Below are 21,160 nucleotides of genomic sequence, written 5' to 3'. Positions count from 1 at the left end.
AAGCGCTTTTTTGATCTCGCAAAAGAATATGGCCGTAATATATCTACTGTCATGATTAAAGAAAAGCAGACGTCATTGGATCAGTTTTTCAAGAAACGTAAGCAAAAAAAACACGGCTGAGGACAAGTAAAACAAAGAGGCCAGTTTAGAGGTAAATACACTTTTTTTAATGTTTTTTTACATCATGTGCCTCTCGTTTTGTGTTTATATTGTGGTATACTAATTTTAACATGTATTTGTTTCTCTTTGATGATTTATTAAAAATATAAAAGGCGTCTCTATTTACAAATGTTCCAGGTTACAAAGTTACTCACAGAACAAAGCAAATTTGTAAGTAGAGGTATCACTGTATAAGCTGGATTTCTTCTACCTGTTTACTCAATCGGCGCCATCGCCTGTGCTTTAAAGGGACAGCGCCTCAAGTGTCAACCGTCAAAGCACTGCTTAAGGGTGCAGTAGATGGTTTCAAATTGTGTTTGAGAGGGACCACACTTCATTTTATTGTGATTGACTGCGTTGTTTTGCCTTCTGGCCGTCGACTGCAAAAAAACAAAAATAGTGTACGAGTGTCTGCCATCTAAGCGCTGCTTAAAGGTACAGTACATGGTTTTAAATTGTGCTTGAGAGGGACCACACTTCATTTTATTGTGATTTAGTGCGTTTTATTGCCTTTTTTCTGCTTACAATAATGGGGCCCAAGGTAAAAAGGAAATAAGGGGAAGGAAAAGTTGGATACAGTGACAACGATTAAGTAGATTGCAAAAAAAACAGAAATGGTGTACGAGTGTCTGCCATCTAAGCGCTGCTTAAAGGTACAGTACATGGTTTTAAATTGTGCTTGAGAGGGACCACATTTCATTTTATTGGGATTTAGTGTGTTTTTTTGCCTTTTTTGCTGCTTATAGTGATAGGTCCTAAGGAAAACAGTAATAAGCGCTGCTTAAAGGTACAGTACATGGTTTTAAATTGTGCTTGAGATGGACCACACTTCATTTTATTGTGATTTAGTGCGTTTTATTGCCTTTTTTCTGCTTATAATAATGGGTCCCAGGGAAAAAAGGAAATAAGGGGAAGGAAAAGTGGGATACAGTGACAACAATGATCGAGTCGATTGCAAAAAAATGAAAATGGTGTACGAGTGTCTGCCATCTAAGCGCTGCTTAAAGGTACAGTACATGGTTTTAAATTGTGCTTGAGACGGACCACACTTCATTTTATTGTGATTTTGTGTGTTTTTTTGCTGCTTATAGTGATAGGTCCTAAGGAAAACAGTAATAAGCGCTGCTTAAAGGTACAGTACATGGTTTTAAATTGTGCTTGAGAGGGACCACACTTCATTTTATTGTGATTTAGTGCGTTTTATTGCCTTTTTCTGCTTATACTAGTGGGTCCCAAGGAAAAAAGGAGCAGTCAATCGTTTTAAATGTTTTCATTTTAATATTTATTACCGGTATATTAGTCTTTATTGTTTACGCATTCCAATAATTAGCGTTGCTTTCTTTTATATTTTGGGTACGTATTTCTTATATTTTGTGGCTATTTTAAGGCAGTTTTAGGGGGTCGATTAATATGCAAGGTAGCCATACATGCGAGTATATAGGGTAAATATTTTCATCATTAATTGGTGAATCTCCTATTTCAAGGGAAAATTTAAATATACATAAACCCTTGAACACAACACTAACAACAGACACAGGAATTTTTTTTGTGAAAGACTGAACAAAAGACGCCATTAAAAGAAAAATATGTTATACTTTATTTTCATTAAAATGTATACTCTCACAAAACATACATTAAAAAAACTTTTATTTTGAAGCCACTGCAGAAAACCAAGAGAAAAAATTAATGTATCAATTCATTTTCAGTCTTTTGCGACTACTCACTACTTATCCATTTTTAACTCAATCATACTTCCTCTCACACATAACATGATACTCTCACACATGCACGACTATACTCTCATACAGACCCATGCACAAACACAGTACACTCTCATACATACTATTATACTCCTATAAACACACTACTATACTCTCTTACACATATCCCTATACGCTTATAACCAACTACTATACTCTCTCACACATATTACTATATTCTCATATACACACTACTATGCAGTCCCAAAAATACCACTCTACTCTCTTACATTGAATTGTAGAATAGTAGTGTGCGAGAGTATAATAGTGGGTGTGAAAGTCTATAGTAGTGTGTGCGTGAGAGTATAGTAGTATGTGTGAGAGAGTATAATAGTGGGCGTAAGAGTCTATAATAGTATTTGTGTGTGTTTGTGGGAGTGAGAGCATAGCACTATGTGTGTGAGTGTATGATAGGATGTGTGAGTGTCTATTAAAGTGTGTATGAGAGAATAACAGTATGTGAGAAAGAGTAAAGTTGTGTTGTAAGAGAGTAAAGTAGTGTGGGTTCGAGAGTTTAACAGTATGTGAAAGAGTAAATTGGTGTTTGAGAGAGTAGCGTGTGTGAGAGACTTTAGTGGTGTGTGTATGAGAGCATAACAGAATGTGATAAAGAGTAAAGTTGTGTTACTAGAGAGTAGTGTGGATTTGAGAGTTTAAGAGTAGGTGAAAGAGAGTAAAGTGGTGTATTTGAGAGAGTAGTGTGTGTGAGAAAGTATAGTGGTGTGTGAGAGAGTCGAGTAGTATGTGAATGAGAGTACAACAGTATGTGAGAAAGAGCAAAGTTGTGTTATAAGAGAGTAAAGTAGTGTGGGTTCGAGAGTTTAACAGTATGTGGAAGAGAGTAAAGTGGTGTTTTTGAGAGAGTAAGGTGTGTGAGAGAGTCTAATAGTGTGTGTAAGAGAGCATAACAGTATGTGATTAAGAGTAAAGTTGTGTTACTAGAGAGTCGTGTGGGTTCGAAAGTTTAACAGAATGTGAGAGTAGAGTGTTTTTTTGAGAGAGTAGTGCGTGTGAGAGAGTCTAGTAGTGAGTGAGAGAGTCTAGTAGTGTGTGAATGAGAGTACAATAGTATGTGAGAAATAGTAAAGTGGTGTTATAAGAGGGTAAAGTGGCGTGGGTTCGAGAGTTTAACAATATGCGAAAGAGAGTAAAGTGGTGTTTGTGAGACAATAGTGTGTGTGAGAAAGTCTAGTAGTGTGTGAGAGAGTCTAGTAGTGTGGCCATGAGAGCATAAGAGTATGTGATAAAGAGTAAAGTTGTGTTACTAGAGAGTCGTGTGGGTTCGAGAGTTTAACAGTAGGTGTAAAAGAGTAAAGTGGTATTTGTGAGAGAGTAGTGTGATTGTGAGAGAGTCTAGTAGTGTGTGTATGAGAGCATACCAGTATGTGATAAAGAGTAAAGTTGTGTTATAAGAGAGTAAAGTAGAGTGGATTCGAGAGTTTAACAGGTTGTGAGAGAGAGAGTAAAGTGGTGTTTGTGAAAGAGTAGTGTGTGTAAGAGAGTATAGTAGTGAGTGAGAGAGTCTAGTAGTGAGTGAATGAGAGTATAACAGTATGTGTGAGAGAGTTAAGTTGTGTTATAAGAGAGTAAAGTAGAGTGGTTTCGAGAGTATGTGAGAGAGAGAGTAAAGTGGTGTTTGTGAAAGAGTAGTGTGTAAGAGAGTATAGTAGCGTGTGAGAGTCTAGTAGTGTGTGAATGAGAGTTTAATAGTATGTGTGAGAGTATAGAGGTAACGTAGGAGAGAGTATAATAGTGTCTGTGCATGGGTATGACTGCGTCTGTTTGAGAGTATAGTTGTGCATGTGTGAGAGCAAGTACAATTTACTTCTCAAGGGGCCTCTCATATTTAAAGGCACAGTCAGACGCTGGACAGCATGGTTGATGTGAAGATCTGCTGCAGTATTTGGGGGATCTGCTTGGTATCCATGGCAACAAAAGATCTCCCAGCCGGTAGGGTCTTTTGGAGTCTGAGGTAAAAAAAAAAGAAAATGGCGTCGCTAGTATTTGTATGGTGAAAAGCTAAAGACAACAAAGTCCCATCAGTCTTTCAGTCATCAAAGAAGAGGAAGCGGGAGTAGTAGACAACAATGGGAGACATCTTTCTTCTTGACATTTGGACAATGGGACCATTTAGTTTGGGTTCTTCTTCCCAATCTTCAGCCATCGGTCAACACCCGAGTGCATCTCGTTGAACAGATTGAAGACACAAAGATTTTGGAAACTTTTAACCGCGGATCTGTGTTCAGACTTTATTCATTGAAACCCTATTCATGGGATGTCGAACCCAGTTTTGCTCTGGGGCCAGATCCAGAATTTCGGTTCTCTGGTGGGCTGAGTCAGTGATAGAATGTAAACTTACATTTTTCAACTTATGGTTTTTAAGTATTACGTTTCATCATTCGGCTAACTTTAGTAGCCTACCCTACATATATTCTAATCATGGATGACAAGGAGAGGGAAGACCGGGCCTAGGATCCAGCCAGGCCCAACCAGGGCCCGCAGGTATTAAACCTGACCCAGCCCCAGTCTGACCGTCTAACTTAATTTGAGGGGCCAAAGCGCAACGAAAAACACATATGATTTTGTTTTTGTGTGAGGACAAGGTCTGGCCTCTCTTTCGCTGACTTTCTTAACAAAAATTGTCCACCCATCATTGTTCTTTGTTTCATTTTCTTTCTGTTGCGCTGTATAGAAACCACATAATGGATTCAGTTCCTCTCTTGCACAGCCCATTTTGACTCCTTGTGATTAATAGCTATACAAATAAACATGACTTGACTTGACTTGACTGAGGTTTTGAGTTTTTCCTTGCCCTCATGTAGGTTTTAGATCAGGGGATGGTGTCATCATACTCTGCAGTTTGCAATAATCTGTGGTCTGTGCAGCCCTTTGAGACTCCTTGTGATTAAGGGCATCACAGATAAACATGACTTGACTTGAGGTTTTTGAGTTTTCCCTTGCCCTCGTGTAGGTTTTAGATCAGGGGATGGTGTCATAATAGTCCGTAGTTTGCAATAATCTGTGGTCTGTGCAGCCCTTTGAGACTCCTTGTGATTATACAATTAAACATGACTTGACTTGACTTAAGGTTTTTGAGTTTTCCCTTGCCCTCATGAAGGTTTTAGATCAGGGGATGGTGTCATAATAGTCCGTAGTTTGCAATAATCTGTGGTCTGTGCAGCCTTTTGAGACTCCTTGTGATTAACCCCTATACAAATAAACATGACTTGACTTGAGGTCTTTGAGGTTTCCCTTGCCCTCGTGTAGGTTTTAGATCAGGGGATGGTGTCATAATAGTCTGTAGTTGTGTAAATTCTAACTATAACCTTATCCTCCTTGTTTTATAACCTTAATTTCTCTGTTCCTTTATCTTCTTGGGTTTTTTACCTCACTGTGAATGTGTGAACCTGGAGTGTCATGCCCAATTTCGTTGTCCTAATGTGTTAACCCATTTTTGTAACAATGACAATAAAGGTATATTCTATTCTATTCTAGTTTGCAATAATCTGTGGTCTGTGTGACAGCAAACCACGAAGAATATATGAACTGAAAAATCTGAAGTGATAACTGATTTGTATTACCAATAAACTGTGATGATTAAAACTGAATGAATCTATAGATTTATATTATATATTTGTCACCGATTTACAATTTCAATATAACACTAAATTTTGGGGACCCCTAGATCTCTGTTGGGACCCATAGATTTTTGAGCATGCGAGTCCCCGGGACCCATGACTTTTCAGAGGTAAAACGAACACTGATTTCAAGCACCCGTACAAACCCCGTGTAAAGGATTTCTTTATAAATGAACATGTTTCATTGTACCTCCGATCCACTTCCTGTTTCGACCCTCCAGCTCCCTCACCTTTCGGCTTGATCGCCCAGAGAACCGATGAAAACGGCGAAGGCGTTGACCTGCGGGTCGGATGTCAGAACCCGGGCGAAGCGTTCCGGTCGGATACCGTAACGCTCCAAATTGGCGTCGCTCAGTACCACCACGAAGTGCTCGTCGGCCTCCTCCTTCGCCAGTTCCGCAATACTGGCCGCCGTGCCTTCCAGCGTGTGGTCGCCGCTCATGCAGAACTGGGAATGGGCGTGCATCGTCTGTAGAGGATGGGAGGAAATGATAAAAGGGAGAACGCAAGGACATTTGAGGAAATGGCTTTTTTTAATCTATTCTTTCTTGTATCTGTGATGCTGTGACAGAAGGTTCATGGTGTACAATTAGGGATGGTTGACAGGGTTGGGTAGGGTTACTTTAACTAGATTACTTTTAATTTGGATTACTCCAATACCAAATATGCCTAATAAAAGACAAACTAAATAGGAATAAAATGACTCCATTTTGTGCAGGGTTGGGGAGTAACGGAAGACATGGAACGGCAAAAATGATGTTGGCAAGCTGTTTGGATTTATTTTCATTTTGTTTCCGTCAGTTTTGCCGGAGATCAAAGAGATCAAAGCCAGTAGAGAAAGCTGACCACGTGTTGTGAGTCATCATTTGATTCATATTTAGTTTTTTTTGTCTCTTATTAGCATATTTGGTATTGGAGTCATCCAAAAGTCATTGAAAGTAATCCAGTAAAAGTAACCCTACCCAACCCTGGTTTTGCCGGACTTTAAAGAGATCAAAGCCAGGAGAGAAAGCTTACCACGTGTTGTGAGTCATCATTGTATTCATATTTATTTTATTTTGTCTTTTATTAGCATATTTGCTATTGGAGCAATCCAAAAGTCATTGAAAGTAATCCAGTTAAAGTAACCCTACCCAACCCTGGTTTTGCCGGAGATCAAAGAGATCAAAGCCAGGAGAGAAAGCTTACCGCGTGTTGTGAGTCATCATTTTATTCATATTTAGTTTATTTTGTCTTTTATCAGCATATTTGGTACTGGAGTAATCCAAAAGTCATTGAAAGTAATCCAGTTAAAGTAACCCTACCCAACCCTGGTTTTGCCGGAGATCAAAGAGATCAAAGCCAGGAGATAAAGCTTACCACGTGTTGTGAGTCATCATCTTATTCATATTTAGTTTCTTTTGTCTTTTATCAGCATATTTGGTAATGGAGTAGTCCAAAAATCATTGAAAGTAATCCAGTTAAAGTAACCCTACCCAACCCTGGTTTTGCCAGAGATCGAAGAGATCAAAGCCAGGAGAGAAAGCTTACCACGTGTTGTGAGTCTTCATTTTATTCCTATTTACTTTCTTTTGTCTTTTATTAGCATATTTGGTATTGGAGTAATCCAAAAGTCATTGAAAGTAATCCAGTTAAAGTAACCCTACCCATTCCTGGTTTTGCCGGAGATCAAAGAGATCAAAGCCAGGAGAGAAAGCTTACCGCGTGTTGTGAGTCATCATTTTATTCATATTTACTTTCCTTTGTCTTTTATTAGCATATTTGATATTGGAGTAATCCAAAAGTCATTGAAAGTAATCCAGTTAAAGTAACCCTACCCAACCCTGATGGTTGAGTACCGGTACGATGCATTGGTATCAGTGGCAGAATTCATGAAAGGAACTGAACGGAATTCGCAATTTTATGATCTGGCAATTGTTAGGAATAAAATATGTTAAAATGTATCGTTTACCAAATTGTTCCAATGACTTATCGGACTCCATTACCCAAACATAAACTTCATTAACCTAACAATGCATGCTCATTTCAAGAATTGCCGACATTTTCGCACGCAGATTTACTTTCTTAAGTCAAGTCAAGTCACATTTATTTCTATAGCCCTTAATCACAAAAATGTCTCAAAGGATTACAATGACACAATGACCTGAACTTAAACCAACATGCGGGCAAGGAACAACTCAAAACCTCAGCGTGAGCAAAAAGAGAAACCTTGAGAAGGGACCTCACAAGTGGTATCCGCCTTCCAGGATGACCAGGGTGAATTACATTTAGCATTACAATACACAAACATAATAAACACTAGGTAACATGATGAAAATTTGTCCGGAAAGTGCATGACAGCAGCAATAAACTAAGTGAATTCCATTGAATTAGCCGAATTATTGTCGCTTGAGTCTCCGTCGAGCCCTTTCTCTTAATCTTCTCCCATCTTCTGCTTTTCTCGATCTTCTGACACCTTTTACGGCAAGCCGGCGCCCCGGCTCCTCCCATGTGCGTGTCAGGAAAAAAACCCCACGTGGCCGTGCATCCATTCAATATGGTTGGTGTAAAGTGTAAAGAAAAGGGGAGCTGTTTCATTTGAAATGAAAGTGAAATAAGAAAGCTAGATGCGGTTGAAAAAAAGATCGGATTGCTTTTTTTTCTGCCACTTTTTACCGCGGAGGAGGACCTCTCGAAGCTCGTCTTCCAAAAGTAAGTTCAACTCAACTTTACATATCTTTATAGAGCATATTATTTTATGAAATTATTTTATTTTAGAACAAAACAATACAGGTTACTTATACAAGCCTTAAACATTCTTATATAAACCTTAAACATACAAAATATAACTTACGAACAAATCTCGTTCATAAGTAGGGTAGCGTCTGTAATGTACTACTCTTCTGTCTACCAATTTCTATCATCAAAAGTTTCATACCGGCACTGATGGTATTGAGGTTTCGAGTTTTTCCTTGACCTCAGGTTGGTTTTAGATCAGGGGATCGTGTCTATAGTTTGCAATAGTCCGTGCAGCCCTTTTTGGTCTCCTTGGGATTAAGGGCATCACAAATAAACATTACTTGACTTGATTTGCCTTAGGTTTTGAGTTTTTCCTTGCCCTCATAGATAGAGATAGATAGATATATACTTTATTCATCCCCGTAGGGAAATTCACACTTCCAGCAGTCTACCCCGTTGTTTATTAACAGATGAACATGATGCCCTAGGGGTGCTTGTAGCGGAGTGGATGACGTCACGCCAGTCCAAAAATTCGACATCCCTGCGGCAGATGGAAAACTTTTCTTTGTGAAAATCCAGGGATACACCACCTCGTGTTAGCAAGTCCGCCTCCTCTCCGATTCCCCCCGGCTTTCGTGTCTCTGTTTAGCGGCGTTGAAGCCGGATAGCTCCGGGTAGCTCCGGGTGGCTACACGTTAGCGTCCGGAATGCTAAACGTGAGCCACGTTTCCGCAAAACACAGCAACTGCGCTCCCCGTGCGCTTCGATGTTTTCCACCAGCACTCGATGATCTTATTTGGTCGTGAGTTCGCATTTACCATGATTACGGATGGTACCGAAGACTTATAATGCCGCTAGCCGCTTAGCTAGCTCCGGCTCTTCTTCTACCATAGGCCCCTTCATCACGCAGGCACGAGAATTCTTCAGGGCAAGGAGTTGATTCCTTGATTAGACGCATTTTTGTGCGCTAAAACCCATGTCCATAGGATAGAAGTAATCCATAGTGTAGTTGTCAAAACAGGAAGAAAAAACACAGAAGATAGGAGCAGACAATAAAACAATAGGGCAGCTGCTGGAAAAGGCAGCCGCTCGTGGTAGCGCCGCTTTGATCGATGTAGGTTTTAGATCAGGGGATGGTGTCATACTAGTCTGTAGTTTGCAATAGTCTGTGGTCTTTGCAGCCCTGTCAGACTCCTTGTGATTAATGACTATACAAAACAACATGACTTGACTTGACCTGAGGTTTTTCACCCTAATGTAGGTTTCAGATCAGGGGATGGTGTATTAATAGTCTGTTGTTTGCAATTTGTGGTCGGTGCAGCCCTTTGAGACTCCTTGTAAGTTGACGCCTATACAAATAAACATGACTGGACTTGACTTGACTGAGGTTTTTGAGTTTTTCCTTGCCCTCATGTAGGTTTTAGATCAGGGGATGGTGTCATACTAGTCTGTAGTTTGCAATAGTCTGTGCAGCCCTTTGAGACTCCTTGTGATGAAGGGCATCACAAATAAACATGACTTGACTTGAGGTTTTTGAGTTTTTCCTTGCCCTCATGTAGGTTTTAGATCGGGGGATGGTGTAAATGGTAGTATGCAGTCTGTACAGCCTTTTTAAACTCCTTGTGATTACAAATCAACATAACTTGACTTGGTGCATTTCTGTTCTTTTACATTCACAACAAATGCGAAACCAAATGTTTTCCTGACATTTTCGGGATTACATTCCTAAAAAGTGAGATAGAAAGTGGTTTTATGGTTTTACGCGCTCCAGCTATGGGGGGACAATTCTCGGCGGGGGGACAATTCTCAGCACAAGACCGGTTGACACCGATGTCTTACGGTAGAAGCCCCCTTCGTCAGCCCCCTCGGAATGATAGATAAAACGGAGTTGATTCCTTTCACTATTTTTAATCACTTCATGCCTTCGTCCATCCGGCCCCTTTTTATTCGCTTGTTTGTACGCGATAGCGGCGACGCCCACGATTCAGACGATAGCGGCGACGCCCACGATTCAAACGTTGTAGCGGCGACGCCCACTATTTGAATTTTCGCGGGGAAACCCTCAATGCTGTCCTCTGTCGCGTCTGCCCAAAAGGCTCACATTTTGAATGAAATCAGAGAATATTGCGTGGATTCGTCCGATGCGGAAGTTATAATTCATGGGTTTATTAGTGTTTACCTTAATGTGTTACTCTCTGGTCTCCCGGATCCTCACATCAAAAGTTTGCAGCTGGTTTATAAAATGCGGCACGAGACTTTTGACTAAGATTGATCATATTACTCCTATATTAGCTAACTTGCACTGGCTCCCAGTCCGCTCTTATCTCTCCGATTTGGTTTCCCCCCATGTTCCTGCACGGTCAAACGTTTGCTTCATTCCGATTTTTGAAATCTTCGTCCGGTTAGGAAATTACGGAATTTCGGTTCATTTGGCAATTTGCATACTCGCCAGCCAATCAGAAGCCTGCATCGAATAACTTGGTGCTTCCGGACCTTCCAGAGCGTTATAATATCGTGCATTTGCATATCATTTTCCAAAGTAGACAGAGAACACAAGAAAAATGGATAAGTGGTTAGGAATCAAGCCAAAACCTCAGCCCCAGAAGACAGATTCAAAAGAAGCTAACAAAATTGATGACGCTACAAAACGTAAACGTACATTAAAAGCATCGTGGAAAGAGGAGTTCACGTGGCTTGGAGCAGAGGAGGCAACGCAAATATTGCATGAATGAAGATGAGTAAATGGATGTTTGAATTGGAAATTTGGGAATTTCGGTTTGTTTGGCAATTTGCATACTCTGCAGCCAATCAGAAGCCTGCATCGAATAACTTTGTGCTTCCGGACTTTCCCGAGACTTATAAGGTCGTGCATTTGCATATCATTTTCCAAAGTAGACGCACAGAGAACACAAGAAAAATGGAGAAATGGTTAGGAATCAAGCCAAAACCTCAGCCCAAGAAGAAAGATTCAAAAGAAGCGAACAAAATTGATGACGCAACAAAACGTAAAACTACATTAAACGCATCGTGGAAAGAGGAGTTCACGTGGCTTGTAGCAGACGACGCAACGCAAACATTGCATGAATGAAGATAAGTCAATAAAGGTATGTACTGATGGCAGATGGAAAACAGCGATGTCATATCTATGCAATGAATGTTATAAGTAGATTTATAATAAACTTGATTTAAAGTGTTGTTCTGTTATATATTCTGATAATCCATCCTTAATACTTTGCAACAACGGGTATTTGTGCGATGAGTCGTCTTATTGCATTTCAAGTTGTGAAAAATGGGGCAGGCAACTTTATGGCTGGGCAGACAAGTTGCCTGCCCTGGTGTCTCGGTCGTTCGTTTTCTTCCTTGTGCTTTTAGCACTCAATTTTGGTTGCGCAACACAAAACAGTGACATCTAGTGACCAAATCGTGAGAACCTTTCTTTAAAAATATCAGTAATTTTTTGCAGACCTGAAGGAAACTGTATGTTTTAATGGCAGTCATTTGTGACATGGCTACCAACAATAACTGAATATTTGAGTATCGGTATTGGTGTCTCGTTTTAGAAAGGTCACAAGTCAAAATTTGGGCCGTAAAATAAATCTACCGTATTTTCCGCACTATAAGGCGCACCTAAAAGCCTTTATTTTTTTCAAAAGCTGACCATGCGCCTTATAATACAGTGCGCCTTATATATGGATCAATATTAAATCGCAAGGTCTCGCAACTTACGCAACAGCCGCCGACTCGAATTTCCCCCGAACGTGGAGTAGTCCGCGGTGTATGCTGGGATTTATTTACCGGCGTTTCATTGGCTAACCAATGTGTCAATCATCAGTTGAATCGATCACTATTGGCTAAAGGTATTCGGAGGTCAAGGGGCGGATCCTTTTTATCATTTACAGGCTCGGATAGGCTAGAGGGGCAAAACAAAGCCTGCAATTGGCCAAAAAAGATGAATGCGTATAGCACGTGGCTGACGGCATAAAGAAAGCATTTTTTACTATTATGTATTTGTAAATATTTTATTCTCCTGGATTTACTACACTCATGGATATAAGAGGCTGCACATTATTATGAACACAAAAACTTCGGTGAGCTACTCCGGCTATATATTATCCCTGTATCTTGTTTCAGACTGAACTCGATGTTTCTGTGATAAGCGGTGCAGATAATGGACGGAATGGAGTGTCTATTTTTAAATTCAACTCAATTCCAAGTGTTGATTGTCATATGCACAGTAAAGTTGCGAGCGAAAAAGAAAATAAAAACTAAGGAATGGTTGGCATTTCTTGAATCCCAAGACTTTAACCATCCCAATGATGGAACGATGCATTTGAGTGACATCGTACGGACAACGCATCTTTGCTTCTTTGCAAGCTTTGGGAATATTAAGGGGGTAAGAAGTTGGACTGAACCATCTGACTGTTTTGTCCACGTTCCCATTGTAGCACCTTATAATCCGGTGCGCCTTATGCATGTGAAAAATAGGACCAAAAACAATTTTTTCGGGGTGCGCCCTATAACCCAGTGCGCCTTATAGTGCGGAAAATACGGTACTCATTTAAAGAAAAAATATAAAGAAACATTTCAAAAGCACTGACCTTGAGAACTTTCAGCCTTTGCTTGTTGTTCTTGGGGATTTTGTCCACTCGGACCAGTTCTATGTCATAGCCGTCGCCTGAGTGGCCCATGATGTCATACTGTGGTCCAAGAAAAAGAAATACAAATAAATACACACACAAACATTTTGTATACTTAATGATCACCATTCGACATACATAAAATGGTAGATACGAAAAACAATTTCTGGACATTGTTGTAAGTTAGATTTTGTATTGTGTGCAGCTTTTTCAGAGTAGAGGACATTACTGTAGTGCTTTTTTCCGCCACTCCTGGCGTGTGGCGCTGTGAGAGGTCTCCCAGCATCCACTTGAAGAAGAATACACTTCCTTTTCCTAGTTCTTGTGTAAACGTTCTATACTGTATCTCCAGCGCGCTAAGAACTTTGACATTTTTGTTGTTTAATATCTCGTGCATCCATTCAATATGGTTGGTGTAAAGCACAGGTGTCGAAGAGGCGGCCCGCGGGCCAAATCAGGCCCGCTAAGGGATTGAATCCGGCCCGCGAGACAACACTCAGAGAAGCGCAAGAGAAAAAGAAGCTGCAGGTTGAAATATGTCAACTTGATGTTGCCAAAGCCAGGTGCCTCGAACAAAGACACTGTACTTGTATTTCTTTTTCTTTCTTTCTCTCTCTCTCTCTTTCTTTTCCACCCCTTTTTTTCCCACTCTATCTCTTTTACTCTCTGTGTCTCTCTTTTTCTCTTCCTTTGTTGCTCTTTGTCTCTTTCTCTCTCTGTGTCTTTTAACCTCTTTTGCTTCATTTTTTCCTTTTCTCTCTTTTCTCTTTCTCTCTTCATACCCTTTGCGCTTTCTTTTCTCCTTTCTCTCCTTCTGTCTTTCTATTTCTCTTTGAATTTCTTTCTTCCTCTCCCTTTCTTTCCCCCCTCTCTCATGACTTTTTCTCTTTTGTTTCTCACGCTCTCTCCCTCTCTCTCTTTTTCTTTCTTTGCCCCCGCGTTCAAATGAGTTTGACACCCCTGGTGTAAAGTGTAAAGGAGAGGTGAGCCGTTTCTTTTGAAATGAAAGTGGAATAAGAAAGCTTGATGCGGTTGAGAAAAAGATCGGATTGCTTTTTTTTCGGCCACTTTTTACCACGGAGGAGGACCTCTTGAAACCATCTTCCGAAAGTAAGTTAAACTCAACTTTTTTTTATCTTTATAGAGCATATTATTTCATGAAATGTTTTTTTTTAGTACAAAACAATACAAGCCTTAAACATACTCATATAAACCTTAAACATACAAAATATATACACATGGCTCCCAAAGCTTAAGGCAAATTTAAGACTTAAGACTTTTTGCATGCCTTTTGAAATAACATTTAAGACCAAGTCAGGGAAAAAAAAACACAATTGAAAAAAAACAAAAAACAAACAATTATTGCTTGCAACACAATACATAGTGCCTCGTACACATTACCTGTCACAACCTAAAGCCATGGCAAAAAACATATAAAACCAAAACTTCGAATTCAATTGAGACTAAGTCCAAAGTAAACATCTCTGTCCTGAGTTGCTCTGTGCATTGTGGGTACGCTAAAATAATATGACTGCTTCTAAAGGCCCAACTGAAAGCATATCACCGTTTTGATAGTTCCCTTATCGTGGTCACCCGATGTTTCCACGAAATTAAAATCGGTGAATTATTAAAAAAGAAGAATTGCAAAATCTTGCAAAATCTTTTTTCAATTCAATCAAATATACATCTTATTAATGTGTTCACGATTTATAATACTTTCAAAATTTGGATTTAAGACATTTTAAGGTTGCCTGCTAAAAAAAAACAGTATTAGGTGAAAATTAACACAAAATTGGTAATTTCTTCAGTGTCAATAATAAGTCGAAACATAATGCAGAAAGTGATGACAACGGCAATCGTTCCGGCACGAAAAAACGGCGGAGAAATTCTTCGGAAGATCGCGGAGGCAAGGAAAACACGTGTGCTGAAGCGAACGACTCGACGAAAGGAAATAAACAAAAGAATACTTCTAGCAAGAAAAGGACTTTTCTGCCAAAATGGACTCAATTAAAGTTCTGGTGACGCTATGAGGAGGATGATAAGGGATTGGACCTTGAGAAGGCATTACAACAGTGGCGGGACAGCAAACCACGAAGAATATATGAACTGAAAAATCTGACGTGATAACTTGCTTTGTATTACTAATTAACTGTGATGATTAAACCTGAATGAATATATAGATTTATATTATATATTTGTCACCCATTTTTGGGGAGCCATAGATCTCTGTTGGGACCCATAGATTTTTTTAGTGAGTCCCCGGGACCCATCACTTTTCACAGCTCAAATGAACACTGCCTACCTTTCTAGTTTTTTAGTTCCACTTCACAGTTGTGTCTTAAAAAATATTTTTAGTTTTTTAACTTTAAATTTCTCATCTCATCTCATCTCATTAGCTACACCGCTTATCCTTAGTAGGGTCGCGGGGGTGCTGGAGTCCATCCCAGCAATCATCGGGCAGTGGGGACACCCTGAACTGGTTGCCAGCCAATCGCAGGGCACACCGGGACAGACAACTCGCTCATTCACACCTAGGGACAATTTGGACCGGCCAATTCACCTGAAATGCATGTTTTTGGAATGTGGGAGGAAACGGGGAGAACATACAAACTCCGCACAGGAAGTCTGGAGCTGGATTTGAACCCACGACAGGTTCCCATGACATGAACTGTGCCGCACAAGCGCTAACCACTGCGCCGCCGCACCACTAACTTAAAATCTGAACCCTAAAATTTGGCAATACGACAAAAACTTCGATAGGTACTGTAACGCCATTTTGTAAGAACTGGCAATGTCGGAGATGCCCATAACATCCAAGATGGAGTATTACGGACTGCAATATGATGCCCGCTCAAGAATTTCAAGGCCCCTCGATTGCGTACATCAGGGGTGTCAAACAGGCGGCCCGCGGGCCGGATCAGGCCCACTACGGGATTGAATCCGGCCCGCGAGACAATGCTGAGGGAAGCACAAGAGAAAAACGAGCTGCATGTTGAAATATGTCCACTTGATGTTGCCAAAGCCAGCTGCCTCTCACAAACACTGTACTTGTATTTACCCCTATCTTTCTCTTTCTCACTCTCTCTATCTCTCTCTCTTCCTCCGTTTTCTATAACTCTTCATCTCTCTCCTTCACTCTCTCAGTCTCTTTGTCTTTGTTCATTCTTGTCTCTTTCTCTGTGTCTTTTTACCTTATTTTGCTCTCTCTCTTCCTTTTTACTTTTCTCTCCCTTCTCTCTTTCTCTTTCTTTCTCTTGTTTTCCCTTCTCTCTTTCCCTCTCTCTTTCTCACTCTCTCTCTCTCTCTCCGTTTTCTTTCACTCTTCATCTCTCTCCTTCACTCTCTCCCTCTTTTTCTTTGTTCCTTTTTGTCTCTTTCTCTGTGTCTTTTTACCTTATTTTGCTCTCTCTCTTCCTTTTTACTTTCCTCTCCCTTCTCTCTTTCTCTTTCTTTCTCTTGTTTTCCCTTCTCTCTTTCCCTCTCTCTTTCTCACTCTCTCTCTCTCTCTCCGTTTTCTTTCACTCTTCATCTCTCTCCTTCACTCTCTCCCTCTTTTTCTTTGTTCCTTTTTGTCTCTTTCTCTGTGTCTTTTTACCTTATTTTGCTCTCTCTCTTCTTTTTTACTTTCCTCTCCCTTCTCTCTTTCTCTTTCTTTCTCTTGTTTTCCCTTCTCTCTTTCCCTCTCTCTTTCTCACTCTCTCTCTCTCTCTCCGTTTTCTTTCACTCTTCATCTCTCTCCTTCACTCTCTCCCTCTTTTTCTTTGTTCCTTTTTGTCTCTTTCTCTGTGTCTTTTTACCTTATTTTGCTCTCTCTCTTCCTTTTTACTTTCCTCTCCCTTCTCTCTTTCTCTTTCTTCCTCTTGCTTTCCCTTCTCTTTTTCTCTCCTTCTCGCTTTCTATTTCTCTGTGGATTTCTTTCTTTCTCTTTACCTCCCCCTCTCTCACTAGTTCTTTTAATCTCTTTTGTTTTTCACATTCTCTCTTTCTTTCTCTTCTCTCTTTCTCCCTTTCTCTCTTTGTCCCACCCTCTCTTTTTCATTCTCTCGAATCTATTAGTCCGGCCCCTGGGACAATGTTTGGTCTTTCGTGTGGCCCCCAGGTTAAAATGAGTTTGACACCCCTGGCGTACATGTTTTCAAAATACTTGTCGGATTTCCAAAATAACTTGCCGACCGAAGTTTTCTATTTTAGTTGAGGATGTTATGTTCTGATAGGAGATCTTATGATCGGGCTGCTCTCTGGCCATGTGACTGCTCATAGGCCCTGTCGCCGGGCAGGAAAGGTGTTTTGAAATCAAATACGGTGCCTTGCAAAAGTAATGCACCCCCAAGAACCTTTTGACGTATTGCCATATTTCTGCTTTCGAATTTATAAACAGGGTTGGGTAGGGTTACTTTAACTGGATTACTTTCAGTTACTTATGGATGACTCCGATACCAAATATGCTCATAAAAGACACAAGAAACTAAATAGGAATAAAATACTAAATTTTGTGCAGGCTTGGGGAGTCACGGAATACATGGAACGGCAAAAATGATGTTTGGATTTATTTTCATTTTGTTTCTGTCGCATTTGATGTTCGTTTTGCCGGAGATCAAAGAGATCAAAGCCAGGAGAGAAAGCTTACCACGTGTTGTGAGTCATCATTTTATTCCTATTTCATTTCTTTTGTCTTTTACTAGCATATTTGGTATTGGAGTCATCCAAAAGTCATTGAAAGTAATCCAGTTAAAGTAACCCTACCCAACCTTGGTTTTGCCGCAGATCAAAGAGATCAAAGCCAGGAGAGAAAGCTTACCATGTGTTGCGAGTCATCATTTTATTCATATTTCATTTCTTTTGTCTTTTATTAGAATATTTGGTATTGGAGTCATCCAAAAGTCATTGAGAGTAATCCAGTTAAAGAGGCGGCCTGCGGGCCAGATCAGGCCCGCTAAGGGATTGAATCCGGCCCGCGAGACAACACTCGGAGAAGCGCAAGAGAAAAACAAGCTGCAGGTTGAAATATGTCCACTTGATGTTGCCAAAGCCAGGTGCCTCTCACAAAGACACTGTACTTGTATTTATTTATTTATTTCTCTCTCTCTCTCTCTCTCTCTTTCTTCCACCCCTTTTCTCCCACTCTGTCTCTTTCTCTCTCTGTGTCTTTTAACCTCTTTTGCTCTTACTTCCTTTTTTCCTTTTCTCTCTTTCTCTCTTAATACCCTTCGCACTTTGTTTTCTCTTTTCTCTCCTTCTGTCTTTCTATTTCTCTTTGGATTTCTTTCTTCCGCTCCCTTTCTTTCCCCCTCTCTCACAACTTTTTATCTTTTGTTTCTCACGCTCTTTCCCTCTTATCTTTTTCTTTCTTTGTCCCGCCCTCTCTCCTTTTCCCTCCCTCTTTCTCTTATTTCTTTATCTCTCTTTTTCTTTCTCTTTAATCTACTCGTCCGGCCCCCGACAGAATGTTTGTTCTATCGTGTGGCCCCCGAGTTAAAATGACTTTGACACCCCTGGTCCCAATATTTTCTTTAAAACAAACCATAATTTTCCCCAGTCATTTTGTATTCTTGGGCAAAGCCAAAATATATGCATGTGGTCAACGTCTACCTCTCCACATGTTCTTCAGCATGGTTGTTAAATCTGGAGAAACCTCTCATTCTGTGTTTCACAAATATTCCACCACTCATCTTCCGGTATTTTTGAATCTACAGCGACGAAAATAAGTATTTGAACACCCTGCTATTGTTGTGGAAAATAGACTTGCATTTGTAGAATAGAGTTGCATACATTTAGAAATGTAGAAAGACTTGCTTACAGTAGTGAGGGAATGTTGACATCATTTCGAGAAGATCCTTGGCAAGACAGTTGAGTTTCCCTAAAAGGGCATGAGACTTGCAAGGTCCCTCTGTGCAAGGTCCCTCTGAGCAAACTGAGGTGAACAACATGTCCTAATAAGGGTAAGACAACATCTTCCTTGTTGAGACGTCAGATCTCCTCCGCCTCTTGGGTTGTACTCAAATTGAAGCTATAAAAGCATTGTTATGTCTGGAGTTCTCTGAGTTCTTTGGGATGACGAAATAAAGAGCTCCCCCTCATGGCAAGCCTCGGTGTACTTGATTAAATCACGTAAGAAGACTTAAAAGATATCGAACCTGCATTTTCTCCTACACTATTTTCCGATTTCTCCCACTTAGAAATCATGGACGGGTCTGAAATCCTCATTGTAGGAGATAAACTAAAAAGAAAAATCAAGAAATCACAATGCATGATTTTGAATGATTTCTTTGTGTGATACAGCTGCAAATAAATATTTGAAAACCTGTGTATCATCTACAATTCTGACCTTGAAAGACCTGTTAGTTCGCCCATTAGAACTGCACCTGGACTCCATGTATCATTCTGAATCAGATGAACCTGTTTGAGGTCCATAGCTGCATAAAGACAACTATATATATAATCAGTAAGACTTGAACTTGTAACATGGCGAAGACCAAAGACCAGAGACAAAATTGTACAAATCCACAAGGCTGGAAAGGCCTGCGGAGCAATTACCAAGCAGCTTGGTGAAAAGAGGTCCACTGTTGGAGAAATCATTCGAAAATGAAAGAAGCTAAACATGACGGTCAATCTCAATAGGAGTAGAGCCCCATGCAAGATACCACCTGGTGGGGTCTCAATGATTCTAAGAAAGGTGAGCAATCACCAACTACACGGCAGGAGTTGGTCAATGACCTGAAAAGAGCTGGGACCACCGTTTCCAAGGTTACTGTAGGTAATACACTAAGACGTCATGATTAGCAGGAAATGTTCCCATGCTAAAACCAGCACATGTCAAGGCCCGTCTTGAGTTTGCATATGACCATTTGGATATCATCCAGAGGAGTCATGGGAGAAAGTTTTGTGGTCAGATGAGACCAAAATAGAACGTTTTGGTCATAATTCCACTAAGAGTGTTTGGAGAGAGAAGAATGATGAGTACAATCTGAAGAAAACCATCCCTACTGTGAAGCATGGGGGTGGTAGCATCATGCTTGGGGATGTTTTTCTTCACATGGGACAGGACGAGTGCACTGCATTAAAGAGAGGATGACTGGGGCCGTGTATTGTGAGATTTTGGGGAACAACCTCCTTCCCTCAGTCAAAGCATTGAAGACGGGTCGTGGGTGGGTCTTCCAAAACGACAAGGACCCGAAACACACAGCCAGAAAAACCAAAGCTTGGCTCCGTAAGAAGCATATTAAGGTTCTAGCATGGCCCAGCCAGTCTCCAGACCTGAACCCATTCGAAAGTCTTTGGAGGGAGCTCAAGCACTGTGTTTCTCAGCCCAGAAACCTGACTGTTCTAGAGAAGATCTGTGCGGAGGAGTGGGCCAAGATCCCTCCAGCAATGTGTGCAAGACTACAGGAAACGTTTGACCTCTGTAATAGCAAACAAAAGTTTCTGTCCTAAATATTAACATTCTTTTTTTCAGGTGTTCAATTACCGTATTTTCCGCACTATAAGGCGCACCTAAAAGTCTTCATTTTTTTCAAAAGCTGACCATGCGCCTTATAATACAGTGCGCCTTATTTATGGATTAATATTAAATCGCAAAGTCTTCCAACTAACTTGCAGCCGCCGACTCGATTTTCCCCCGAAGGCGAAGTAGTTTGCGGTGTATGCTGGGATTTATTTACCGGCGTTTCATTGGCTAACCAATGTGTCAATCATCATTTGAATCGATCACTATTGGCTAAAGTTATTCATAGGTAAAGGGGGCAGATCCTTTTTATCATTTACAGACTGGCATAGGCTGAAGCGGCAAAACAAAGCCAGCAATTGGCCGAAAAAGATGAATGTGTATAGCACGTGGTTGACGGCATACAGAAAGCATTTTTTTACTATTCTGTATTTGTAAATATTTTATTCTCCTGGATTTACTAAACTCACGGATAAAAGAGGACCACGGCTGCACATTATTATTGAACACAACGACTTCGGTGAGCTACTCCGGCTATATATTTTCCCTTTATCTTGTTTCAGACTGAACTCGATGTTTCTGTGATAAGCGGTGCAGATAATGGATGGAATGGAGTGTCTATTTTTAAATGAAACTCAATTCCAAGTGTTTATTGTCATATGCACAGTAAAGTTGCGAACGAAAAAGAAAATAGAAACTAAGGAATGGTTGGCATTTCTTGAATCCCAAGACTTTAACCTTCTGAATGATGGAACGATGCATTTGAGTGACATCGTACGGACACTGTTTCCGTATATGTCTGAGACA

General features: G+C 40.4%; 1 protein-coding gene across 1 annotated transcript in view; it reads right to left on the bottom strand.

Annotated features, from left to right (window-relative positions):
- Nucleotides 1–1,759: 1,759 nt before the first annotated feature.
- Nucleotides 1,760–21,160, bottom strand: part of vwa8 (von Willebrand factor A domain containing 8) — a 168,359-nt gene continuing 148,958 nt past the window's right edge. Inside the window, exons 43-45 of the mRNA XM_088352924.1 lie at nucleotides 12,874–12,972; nucleotides 5,788–6,026; nucleotides 1,760–3,886 (exon numbers count right to left, since the gene is read on the bottom strand). Coding sequence (XP_088209050.1) covers nucleotides 3,778–3,886; nucleotides 5,788–6,026; nucleotides 12,874–12,972 — 447 coding nt within the window. The 3' untranslated portion in view covers nucleotides 1,760–3,777. The remainder of the gene's footprint in view (nucleotides 3,887–5,787; nucleotides 6,027–12,873; nucleotides 12,973–21,160) is intronic.

Source organism: Urocampus carinirostris, chromosome 14 (genome assembly GCF_059441175.1).
Source record: "Urocampus carinirostris isolate Australia breed hairy pipefish chromosome 14, RoL_Ucar_1.0, whole genome shotgun sequence".
Lineage (NCBI taxonomy): Eukaryota > Metazoa > Chordata > Actinopteri > Syngnathiformes > Syngnathidae > Urocampus > Urocampus carinirostris.
This window is presented reverse-complemented; position numbering and strand designations above follow the sequence as displayed.